Source organism: Callithrix jacchus, chromosome 10 (genome assembly GCF_049354715.1).
Source record: "Callithrix jacchus isolate 240 chromosome 10, calJac240_pri, whole genome shotgun sequence".
In the NCBI taxonomy this organism is placed as follows: Eukaryota; Metazoa; Chordata; class Mammalia; order Primates; family Cebidae; genus Callithrix; species Callithrix jacchus.
The window spans coordinates 53606106-53618935 of record NC_133511.1 but is presented as its reverse complement, the minus strand read 5'-3'; the positions used below and the strand labels follow the sequence as shown (position 1 = coordinate 53618935).

General features: G+C 44.0%; 1 protein-coding gene across 11 annotated transcripts in view; it reads right to left on the bottom strand.

The window, feature by feature from the left end:
* The window catches only part of ME3 (malic enzyme 3), a 220742-nt gene extending 212686 nt beyond the window's left edge, over nucleotides 1-8056 (bottom strand). For 5 of the 11 annotated variants that reach the window (XM_035265303.3, XM_078339995.1, XM_078339996.1 and 2 more), the window contains exons 1-2: nucleotides 7823-8056; nucleotides 7435-7632 (exon numbers count right to left, since the gene is read on the bottom strand). In XM_035265303.3, coding sequence (XP_035121194.2) covers nucleotides 7435-7632; nucleotides 7823-7933 — 309 coding nt within the window. In that variant the 5' untranslated portion in view covers nucleotides 7934-8056. The remainder of the gene's footprint in view (nucleotides 1-7434; nucleotides 7633-7822) is intronic. The other 6 variants (XM_017977709.4, XM_078339998.1, XM_078339999.1 and 3 more) reach the window with 2 other exon arrangements.
* Between the last annotated feature and the right edge of the window lie 4774 nt (nucleotides 8057-12830).

The window sequence follows — 12830 nt, the reverse complement described above, 5'->3', positions numbered from 1 at the left end:
TTCATTAACACAAGCCAATGTTTCTAAAGTCTTCATAATGATTACACAAATGTTTACTTAACACAAGATATACTTTCTTTGGAGGATGATTCAATTATTTATAACATGCCTATGAGAAAACACTTTCTGGATATGATCTTCAGGTTCCAGGAACAGCAAATCTTCCTCTTGTGTTCCTGGCACTCCATTCCACACATCCTTGATCTTCAGACCCCTGGGAGAGGAGGCTCTAACCGTGTGGCTTCATTTGTCTTTCACAGGGGTCCTGCAGGACAGTGGAAATACAGGGATTCCAAGCAGGAATGAAGTCTCCAAGGGCTTAGAATGGAGGGTGGGAGTTCTAGGAAGTTGGAGATGCTGACAGATGCTGGGGTCTCCTACCTCTGGCCTATTCCCTAAACATCCCCCTTTGTGTTTTACATGGGCCCAAGAATTGTCCCTGTCAACCTCTGGTTCCAAGTGACCACCTATATTTCCTTCTTCCCTGGGCTCTGCTTAAAGCTGGAGATAAACAGAGGTAACATCTCTGTGCTGTGCTCCTCCAGCACTTCCCTCTGCACAGACCTCTGGGCACCCAAAGGGCTGATGTAAGATGTATACATGCTCTAGACAGGCATGTCAGCACCACGGATAAAGACATTGGGGGAGGAGAGTCACCAGGCTGAAAGAAAAGGCTTTGGTAAAAGGGGAGGATGAAGAGAAGAGATGAGAGGAGGGAGCCTCAACAGATGTCTTTCTGAATGCTTCACTCACTCACTAACTGCTTACAAGCACCACCTAAGTATCCGGGACAAAACAGTGAACAAAGTCCCTGCCTAAGTGGATCTTAAATCAAGGTAGAAATGAAAAGACAATAAGCAATAGACATACCAAGTAAGAAATTAGGTAGAATATGAGGAAGAGTCCAATTCTATGGGGGAAAATAGGATGTTAGGGGGAGCAAGAAAGTTGAAAGGACTGTTCATGACTTCACATATGTTGGTCAAAGCAACTCTCATTGAGAAAGTGAGAAACCTTGAAGAAGGGAGGGAGTTAACTATGTGGCTATGGAGGGGTGGTGTGCTCTAGGAAGGAGGAGCAGCCAGTACAAAGTCTGGGTAGGAGCACATCTGACTGTTTGAAGAGGCCAGTGGGATTGGGGCAGCGAGTGAGGCAGAGAAGAATAGCAAGAGATGAGGTTAGAGAGTGTCCATGTGCAAGGCATTGTCAAGACTTGGATGTCGTCAGGTTTTGAGCAAAGAGTGACATGTTGAAACTTAGTTTTAAAAGAATCACCCTGGCCATTGTGTTGAGAACAAATGAGAGGAACCAAAGGGAAAAGAGACCAGCCAGGAGGCTGCTGCAGGCATTAAGCAGAGAGATGCTGGTGGCTTCAATCAGCGGGGAACCATGGTGAACAGGGGCTGAATTCCAGACTTAGTCTGAAGACAGAGCAACAGGATTTTCTGGTGGATTTCATAAGGTGTCTGAAAGAAAGACAGTGGTCAAGGATAGGTCCAAGATCTTAGCCTTTCAAGGTATGATTAACAGACACAGAGGAGAAGACTGAAGAAGACTGGAAACTGGGAGATCAAGTCAGAGGTTCTTGCATAATCTAGATATGAGATGGCAAAGGAGTGAAAAAGTTTGATGGTAGTGGGCATATAGAGAAACAGAAAAATTTTTAAAGGCTGGGATAAAATTGACAGAGTAAAACAATGAAAGCTTCATATCAACATTTTGTGGTAGGATCTTCAATATCCATTTTCCCATTCTTCAATAATGTAGAAGTTTTACTTGAATACATGGGTGCCCAGCCAAAGATTACATTTTCCATGTTCTCTTGCAGCTAAATGTAGCATATGACCAACTTCTGATCAACTGAATGTAAGTGGAAGTGATATTTATAACTTCTAAGTTGTACCCTTAAAAGGAATTTCCCCTTCCCAACTGGCTTCTGCATGGAATTGATAGCAGAGGTGAGACCTGTCATCTCAGACTTTGAAATGTAAACTGCATGCTGGATGGCAAGGAAACAAAGTCAAACCACATATCAACTAACAATTGCTTGCCCAGACTTGTTCATAACAGAGAAATATACTTCTATCTTATATAAGCCTCTGGGGTTCACATTGTTGTCAATGCCAAATCTTTAGCAACTAATAAACATTCTTTGAGCCGTTCTAAAAACAAAGCCCCAATACCAATAGTTACCAACAGAGAAAAGTTTAATTTCAACCCTCCTCTGCTAGTTTGCTTCAGAATATCTGAACAGTATTTAAGCTTCAATGTCCTAAGTCATTGCACAAGCTCAAATCTAGAGTAAATTGCTGCTTATGGAGCTAATATTTACTTAATAATCCACTGTTTCTCTCAACCAAGAGGCCCAATTCTACATCATATCTGAAGCAGAGGTCTTGAGAAGAAATATTATGTAACCTGCATTCCAGGCAGAAAACAGCATCAGCAATAAACTTCTAATTATCCGTACAACCCACTCATCATCTCCTGATTGATTGATTGATTGATGAGCCAAGTCCATGATAACAGCCTTCCCTCATCCAAAGGAGACAAGATCAAGTTCTAAGCTAGCACAGAACAGAATCATATGCTTATTCAAAGGCAAATCCTACATGTGTGGGAGTCTAATAAATCATCATTGAATACAGAAGGGATTCAGCTGAAACCTATGTGGTCTCAGATGTACAGTCAACATTGCAGCACTGGCCATCAAGCCTTTGCACTGCTCTAAATGCATCAAGTCTACCTGGGAAGGCCATCACCCATGGTGCCTTGCAGTCTCTAAGGCCCCACTATGTGAAATGTTCTGGTCCATAATCACAGTGATTTGACCAAGCACATTTTTCACTCATTCTTTCCCTATTAAGCTCAAGTGATCAAAAAAACTGCAGAGAAGCAGGTTCAGGTTAAGGATCAGTGGAATTTTATGGCAAAAAAATCACTGTTGGCACACAGATTAAAGGGGGAAGACTGGTGTGTTTTGGGAAATAATGCACCCCTTCAGTCAAAAGCCCTGACGTCTGGGAAGACAAGAGTCAAGCAGGTGCATTTCCTCCAAAATGGGCCATATGTAGGCATTTATTTAGGTAGCAAGAACATTGGGCTAAGTGTAAAGTAGTAACATTAAGATTAATAAAATTGAGAGGAAAAGAGGCCATGGCATGATTAAAATCATTTAAAGAACGAATGTTTATTGAATATTTCAAATCAGACAGAGAGAATGCCATGTGAAAAAACAGCGTCTCTGTCCTCATGGTGCTCAGGGTCTAGTGTGGAAGACAAACCAACCAGTCAACGTAGTAGTGTGCTCAGTGCCAGAAGGAAAGAGTGATAAGACAAATGGAAGGGGACTCAGATCTAGTATGACAAATGGGGAATAGGACAGCTCTTCCTAAAAGACACTATAGGTAAATGGAGGCTAGAAATATGTTGATGGCTCATCAACATGTTCCTACACTTACAGAATGGGGATGACAATTTCCTATGAAGCCACCTCTGTGAAATGGGGCTGATAATTGCCTGTTTAATGTGAGTAAAAGATGGGTCATATAACCAAACTCTGTTGCCACAATCCACATGGACAACAGAAGAGGTCATTATATAAATTTTAGAAGAAAGGTAGAATACTAGTTTAAAAGAGGAAATAGAAGCTTATCTGTAGTTAGATCACTTAGAAAATCTAGACTCGTGGAGGAAGCTTGGAATCATCTAGTATCAGTTCTGTCACTATCAGGTATATGCCTAAATCTGCCCGCACAGTTGCGAACTGCCATCACTATTCAGTAGACTCAAATATAGCAGGCAGGCTCCCTCTGTCCAATTCTATGACAAATGATAATCTCTGTGAGGTTGTTTGGCTTCTTCCTTGGCTTGTCTTTTCTTTGAAAAACGAGAGTGTTGGATGAGAACAATGAATTTTAAAAACTTGTTACTACAATCCACAGTAAAAATAGGCATTTTACATGCTGACCTGATAAAGTATCCATCTTTATTAACTTTAATGCATTTGCTATTTTTCTATTTCATTCTAATACATTCCTTTAAAAAAAATTGCTGGTAGATCCACTAAGTGAATTTCATGTCTCATAGTTTGTAACTCATAGTCTGAACAATTCCAGGCTATATCATCCCTGAGGGGCTTTCCTACCCTAATTATGTAAATTATCCTCATGGTCACTAATATTTACCACACCAGGGCTATCACCTACGATCCTCACAGTAGTGTAACATGGGCAGAGCTTATAAGATTCATCACAGATCACATGGCCAGAGCATGATAGAGCTGGTAGCAGAACCCAGTGAATGCACAACAGCAATGCTTGCCATGGTCAGCACCTCTTCTCTCAGCACCACTTCTCTCAGAGAATTCCATCTCCTGACCACCCTCTGTCACAGAGCTGCAACTTAAATGCCACTCCTGATCTGTCAAAATGGGATGCAAATCTAGCGAACACATTCTAAGAATTTAGTGTTAATTTTTATATCAGTGTCCTCGCTAGATCTTTCAGGCACTACCCCGTGCCAAACACAGGGGCATGAAACTCATTCTCTGGACTGGAAGAACTCTGATTCTAGTAGAAAAAAAAAAATCCACCCACAGACCTGAACACTAAGCATGGCACTGAAGACCCTTTCAAAACTGCACTTCCCGTTTGCTTCCTCAGTAATAACCTCATTGTTCTATTTAACCTCAGCACTATCTTCCCACATGGCTGATGGAAAGTACCAAGTCTCAAGCCTTCCCTGGAGACTCTCTGAGCACTGGAGGTCAGCAGAGCAGTCAGAGGGAGGCACTCCAGTGGGAAGAGAAAGGCACTCATGGCATCTCCCAGGAAGCACTCCCTCTGTTGCTTCCCTTCTGTCCCCAAGGGTCAGTGAATAGGGGATGCCAACAGGCTGTCAGCCTCTTTCTAGATACCCTTTTCATCTCGGACCAGCATCAACTGACTTCAGTAATGTATAAAAGATGTTGTTTAACATCATGGAAAGATCAGGTCCCTAGATTTACAGATAACACCTGTATTAGTCTATTCTTGTATTGCTATGAAGCAATACCTAAGACTGGGTAATTTATAAGGAAACGAGGTTTGATTGACTTACAGTTCCACATGGTTGGGGAGGCCTCGGGAAACTTACAATCATGGTGGAAGGCATCTCTTCATAAGGCGGCAGGAGAAAGAATGAGTGCGCCAGCAGAGCAAATGCGCCAGGCGCTTATAAAACCGTCAGATTTTGTAAGAACTCACTCATTATCATGAGAACAGCATGGGGGAAACGGCCCCCATGATTAAATTACTTCCCACAGGGTCCCTTCTACGACAGGTGGGGATTATCGGGATTACAATTCAAGATGAGATTTGGATGGGGACACAGCCAAACCATATCAACACCTTATTTATACTACTTGAGAGAAAAAATTTACATCTGAGGCAAACGAAAGGGGCAAGAGTGATTTCAGGACCAAAACCTAGGTTTTAAAAAAATGCTTAAAGATTTTCCTTTATTTTCTTAACTATTCACAAGGCAATAAGTGCTAGTTGGTAATATGGCAGTACTTTTAAGGCAATTATTGTCACAATGATTGGAGCCCAGAGTGAGAATTTATTGTTTTGCTTTCCACATCCATTCCTCCTCCCTCTGATGACAGTATCCATATTTAATGTGAGGATCTATATTCCTTCATTCCAAGCTTGGTGGTTGAGTAGCCCTAGCTTAAACTCTATTTTTAACTCCAGGGGTGGCCTCTGACTGGCATTAGTTACTGGTGATTGGTTTTGGTTTGGGAACGGGAAGAGAAACTCTAACCAGAGTCATTAAAGAAGAGGGATTTGCTTTCTGAGGCTTCAGAGAAAGGATCTTTTCTCTTCCACAGTAGTTACCAGAAAAAAGTATCTTTCTATGCTTGGATGATGTGGTGTGAGAAGAGGAAATGGAGAACTGTGGCAATAACGAGGTGAGAGACTTACTGAATGGAGCTTGAGGACGAAGCTGACCTTGCAGAGGAGTACAGAGTAGACAGCCAGGGAGAATCTGCATCTTGAGCAAGGCCATCTGGGCTTCTGGTTCAATCCCTGCCTGCAGCCCTTCCTCTAGATTCTTTAGTTAAAGGAGACTTTTGTGTGCTTAAGCCAGTTTGTACTTTCTAATGCTTACTAGCAAAGTAATTCAAGGTCATAACAAACACCTTGAACACTTTGAAAAGTGGTAGTGTCCAAACAATTTAATGTTTCTTTTGGAAAGAACAGGAGTCCAATGTGGTAGAAAGAGATTGATTTTTTTTTTCCTTAGCTGCTTCTATTAATTCTGCAGGAAACAATCACGATACTTCATATTATATAGTGGTTTCTACTTCTCAAAAACATCTTTTCCACACAGATTGCCTCACCTGAATTTCACAATCCAGAGTCAGAGCAATTATAAAAAAAATTATTTGGCAGTAGTTGTTATTTATTCAGCACTTTATAAATTTAAAATATGATTTCAAGTTCAGTGATTCCTTTGATTGTCACAATAACCAAATGAGGTAGAAATGACAGGTCTATCATAATGTCTATTTTAGGCTGGAGAAAGTTGAGCCTCAGATAAGTTAAATGAGATGTGTAAGTTAAATTTGAGGAGGTAGAGGGAGACAGGACTTAAATCTCAGTCCCTTTCTTCTATTTCTCTCACCCAGTTCTCTGAACCAAAGATACTATACCCAATTCCCAGAAACAAATGTGTGTGCTCTTAGGTTAATACAAAAGGGCTAGCAGTGGGATAAACTTGACCAAAGCACTGGAGATCTGGATTCCAGTGGCAGAGCCAGAACTAACTAGCTGGTGACCTTGGGCAATTTTCCGTTGTCTTTTTTGTAAAAGGGTAGGTTTAAACTAGGATCTCTAATGCTCCTGCAAGCTCGAAAAGTTCTATAAGTCTAGACTTTCCCATCCCTGCTCGCAAATTAATCTTTTTCCCAGAACAATAATCATAACCTTACTTTTTTCTCCCACTGGGTACCAGGTACTGTGCTAAGACCTCTACCCCCATTTTCTCTTTAGATCTCACGACATTCCCAAGACAATTATATCTCTTTTACAGATAAGGAAACCTGGACTCACGTAGGTAAAATGAACTGCACAAGATCAACAAAATTAGTAAGCATCAAGGGGAGAGCTGATACCAGGTCAGACTGACGGCGAGGATCTAAACCTGGTCTATGGTGTTACTGCAGAAGAAATTAGGCTCCCTGCATTACTGGTCGCCTCTCTCCACGCATGAAGGGGAGATGAGGTACAAGAAAGACAAATCAAGTCACAACAAGCCTCTGCAAGGCAAAAACAGAAAAACCGCTGGAAGGGCGCCCGGGAGGATCCTTTCCAGGTCCAGGGGGCGGGGCGCAATTTTCCGGCAGCCACGGGATCGCTACGCGGGCCGTCCTGCCCCCGGGCCCATTACCTTGTTGAGATGAGGGTTCCTGGTGACATCGTATCCACGCTTCTTCAGGGGCACTGGGCGCGCCGAGTCGGACTTGGAGTGGCAGCCTCGGGCAGACGCGGAGGGTGCCCAGCGCGGGAGGGCGCCGCAGGCCTGGCCGGGCCAGAGAGCCCGCCGCGTGCCGATTCCCAGCGCGGCGCCCATGGTCCTTGTGCAAACCTGGCACGGGAGAGAAAGCAAGGTCAGGGCCTCCTTCCAGACAACCAAGACCAACGCGCGCTGGGGGACACCGGGCCTGAGCCGGAGACGCGTCCTCCGGGCGCTAGCGGGCAGGGGCTCCCAAAGAGTTAAAGGCGCCAGCCCTCACCCCTCCCCCAACCCCTCCACTCCCGCGTTCCTCGGCGGCCACCTGCTCGGCTCGGTGCGGTGCACCAGGCCTCGCCAAGCGCCAGGCAAAGCGAAACCAAGCCTTGGAAGCAGATCCGGTGCGGGTAACAGCCTGCGGCACCCCCGCCCCCATCCCTGTGAAAAAGAGGCGACTGAGTGGCGAGGGGTCCCCGTACCCTCAATCCCGTGTGGTGGTTTGCCTCCGTCCGCTCTATCTCCGACCCACCTGCACTGCCAGGGTAGCTGAGGTAAACGCGGTCCAGCTGCGGAGCAGGCGGGGCGAGGAGCTGCGGTCTGAGTCCTCTCCCGCCAATGGCTGCACCGCGCCGGCGACCGCGAGCTCGCGGGGCTGGTGCGTTCTTGAAAGAGCGGTCCCGAAACCTTTGTTCTCAGTGCCTGGCTCCCCTGAGAACGCGCGTGGGGCGCCTCAGCACCGCGTGCACGTGGTTGTCCCCAGTGACAAGCAGCAGCTCAGAATGCCCCCCTGTGAGACTCTCCATCTTGGCAAGACTAAATGCACAGAGGGGGATTTGCGTTTAGGGGTCGCATACCCTCGCACTCTCCCAACATTCGGGGAAGGGCGCGCCTTCAGGATTTGGAGTAGAAATCCTCAGGCATTCGGTGCTCGGTGTTGCCTTGTGCTGCCCAGAACAATAGCCATTCCCCACATGTGGGTACATAAATGTAAATCAATTCGTCTAAATAGAATAAAATGTAACGTCCAGTCTGCAGTCACACTAGCCACATTTCCAGTTCAAGAGCCACTTGTATGCAGATCCAGAACATTTCTGTTTTTGCAGATAATTCTGTTGGGCATCTTGATATAGGGGCCACGATTACTAAGAGGACTCCCGGAGACCCCGTGGAGCTTCCCATGGGTTATTGGGGCCAGATAGGGATCTTGGGGTCTATCTAGCACCAAACTTAATTTTATTCTTTCTCCACACAGTAGTCAGGAGATTCCTTTTAAAGCCAACACTTTGTTGTGTGTGGAATGAAATCCAAACTTTCAGGGCCTACCGGCTCTCCCATAGGCTGGCTCCTGCCAGCTTCTGCAAGCTTATCTTACTCTACTCTCCCCTTCTCACTGAGCTCTGGCCATGCTTGCTCCTCCCTGGGTCTTCACCCCAGTCGGTTCCCTCCCAGTGCAGGGCTTTTGCACTGGCTGTTGCCTCTGCTTGGAAGTCTCATACTCCAGCCTTCCGACTACTGCTTTATTCCCATCTCTTGGGTCTCCACTAAGATGTCAATGGAAAGGCCTTTCCTCTATTCCATGCAGTGTCACCCTGCACTAGGGACAATAGAGTGAAGGGGTTTTTCTCTTTAGACCCCTTACCACAGTCAGTAGTGAGCTTGTTTTTCTGATTGTTTGCTGTTTCCTATCTAGAATGTAAGCTTCATGAGGAGAGGCTCTTTGCCCGTGAACCTGTGTGTCCTCACTGCCTGGTATTGTAGTTGCACAATAAATAGTTGTTAGGTGAACTGAAGGAAGTGACAGCCACTATCATAAGGATTGTGAATCCTTAGACTTACTGCCAGACAGGTGGCACGGTCCTCTGCTGACACCCTTCAAAGCTCCCCGTCACCAGCATTAGCCCTGTTGTAAGTACCAAGCAGACATCATGGTGCATTATGTGCTAAGGGCTGCTCCTGCCTGAGTTCAGGATTCCCTCATCTCTTCAGGAATAATTGTCTCCTCCTGCAGTCTCTCTCCTTCCTGTGTGATATCCATTTCTCAGCTTGAATGATCTCCATAAAAATAGTCCTTTCCAAAACAGAATTACAATTACTTGGTAGGGAATAAGGATGGGGCAAAAATACAGATTTCCAGGCCCCATCAGTGGAGATCTCATCCAGTAGGGCTTACATCTCTAAAGTCAGGTTTACTCTCGGACCACATATTTACATAAACTTATAAATTATCTTTTTTTTTCCTCCTTAAACCAGTTTGTGTCAGATGTGTGATTGTGTGCAACCAATAGTATTAACTAAATCATTTCAACACTGTTTTTATATTGGCACCTCTTCGCACCAGTCAAATAACATCTTTTGGGGGCAGAGATCATGTGTGTTTTCCATCTTTGGTACCTAGCGCACACAAATAATTGAAAATTGTTAGTTGAACCAGTTTGCCTTTGCTTAATACAATGAACTTTCCCTTCCTTGGAGGATATTTAATAGGTAACTGCAGTCATTTGAAACCAGGATGTAAACAGTAAAGGTTTCCAAACAAGCAAATATAATTTTTATAACATCAATTCACTAAAGCTTGTACAATTTACATATAAAAGTCTCTCACATGTCCTAACCTGTGGCCTACATTCTCTTAACCCAGGCATAATTCTACAATGTTATTTTGTGGTGTGTGTGTGTGTGTGTGTGTGTTTATTCTTTGGTGACAGGAAAAGAAAGGTGTTAAAGGCAGGCCACCAGGAGCAGTGACAGAAGGCAGTAGCCAGAGGAGGTGGCTTCTCAGTTCTATAGAGTTGTCCAGGGTCCCAGGTTTTCTCTTTTGCAGCTGAGCTCTTCTCTAGGTGTTGCCCATCTCTATACAGCACTAATACCAAGTTAGCATCCCAGCCATGGAAAGGGGGAACAAGGAAACAGAGGGAAAACAAATCTATTTTTTTTAATTGAGACAGAGTCTCACTGTGTTGTTTAGGCTGGTCTTGAACTCCTGGGCTCAAGCAGTCCTCCTGTTTCAGCTTCCCAAAGTGCTGGGATTACAGGCATGAACCACCATGCCCAGCCAAAAAAATCTATTTTATGGAAGTGACATGAAAGTTATATATATTATTTCTACTCATATTCCATTGGTAAAAACTAAGCCACACTTTCACATCAAGCCACAGGGAGGGCTGGAAAATATTGTTTGTAGGGGGAAAGACATGTATGTGTTCTACTAAAACTCAGTGAGGAGTCTATTACTAAAAGGAAGAAGCCGAGAATGGTTCCTAGGGACCACTAACTAGAAGTCTAAATATAATACTCATTTTCTGTTGAAGTGATTAGCCTGCAGTGGGTGCTCAGAAACTGTTAGCTGTTATTATTGGCACATGTGGTTTCCATCGCTGCTTTCATGGCAACTTCCTTACTTTCAGAGCTGAATATAGGATTTCAGAGACCAGGTTCAGAACTATGGAAACATTCCAGAACTTCTTCCAACTCCATACAACTCTGACTTCCTTAGCCAGCCAGGAAGTTGGCTTGTGATCTGGTGATCTGGTCCAGCACTATATAGAACTATTGGGTCTCCATAGTTTGTCTTGGCCCCTCTCCCTTAGTATCCCATTTACTGACTTCTGCCTCGTTGTAACGATGCTTCTTGGGAAGGCAGAGAAGGAATCTTATTCCCTTCCCTCCAGCTACAGGTTCCATATTCCAGGTATAGTTAATACGTTTGCTTTTCTATTGTGATTAAATATCTACCTGTTTCCCTGCTAGACTATGAATTCCTTGAGGACTGGAACCACCATTTATAATTCTTTGCATCTCCAGTACCTGGGACAGTGTCTGTTACTGAGAATTAACTCAGGTTGTTGAATTAAATATAATTATGGTTCAAATTTGTACATAACCTTCCAAAGAGTGGAATTAATAGAAACTAAATTTGGTACATTGTTAAAAGGGCACAAAGTGGCTTCAAGTTAGATTTTTAACTCAACTGTCTTAAAACAAGAACTCTTATCTTCTGAAAGCAGATGTTAATGACTTTACACATGGATTTTTAAAAGGAGGTGATTTTAAAAATTCATTATCTTTCAGTTAATCCATTGCTTCACACACTTATTCATAATATTCTACAAAACATTTAATGTTTATGATTGCCCCCAAATAACTCTTTAAATTCCTATTGCTGCTAGTAATATTTGTAAACACCAACTCTACTTTTTTTTTCCAGCAAAGGAGAATTACAAGAATCATTCATTTTTTCCTAATCTTCGTATTCATCATTCTGCTGATGTGCCCTGAACTCTGGGCCTTTGCTCAGCAGTTTCCTCTCCTTCCAGCATCTGCCAGTTGAAATCCTATCTGTCCTTTACAATTCCACTCAAACACTATCTCCTCCAATGAGTCTTCCCAGAGTCCCAGCCAGCAGCTTACCCTCCCTCCTGATGCCTCCAAACTCTGCTATTTCTGTCTCTCCTGTTTACTTTTATTGTACTTTTGAAAATCTCTCCTATTGTGCAAAGAGGCTCATAGAGGTGAACACCTTTAGATCAAGATAGTCTGGACTCCACCAGTGGGAGACTTTGAGCATTTTATGTGACCTCTTTAAGCCTCATCATTCTCCTGGATAAAACTGGGATCCTAACATCACTTCTCATGTTGTTTTTTGCTGGATTTATTTATTTACTTTAAATGCACTTATCACCTACATGCCAGTCACTCTTCTAAGCACTTTATAAACATTAAGTCATTTAGCCTCATGAGCTATTATACCATTTTGCCCAGCTCCCAGTCGACCTTTCTCTATTCTGGCTTATGGCTGGAGCTTGGGCCCTACACATCAGTTCTTTGGTAGCAGAGTTCCTGTTCATTTCTGCCAACAGGGGACACTAGAAGGAGACTGAGGCCTGGAGAGGGAAGATTTTTTCCTTTCTTTGCTTGCCGTTGATTCCTTGCAGCATCCCTTCCAGCAACAGCCATTTACCCAGCAACAGCCATTTACCCAGCAACAGCCATTTACCTAGCAACAGCCATTTACCCAGCAACAGCCATTTACCTAGCAACAGCCATTTACCCAGCAACAGCCATTTACCCTGAACCAGCCATTGGGCCCAGCCTCCAGCGCCCTTTCACAGCCTAGAATCAGCTTCCCAGGCCCCCGCAGACTTAGCAGCAGGTCTTTTCCACCACAAGTCCAGCTTCTGATGTTCCAACCACTTCGCTTTGTTCCTCCTGCCCTGGAGATGGAACCTGCATCCTCCAGTCACCACCTGTGATTGCCTTAGCACTCCTTTTCTTCTCATCCAGCCTTCCAGCACCTGGGAAACCAGTTCTTTATATTAACTTCCTCTTGTTGAGAT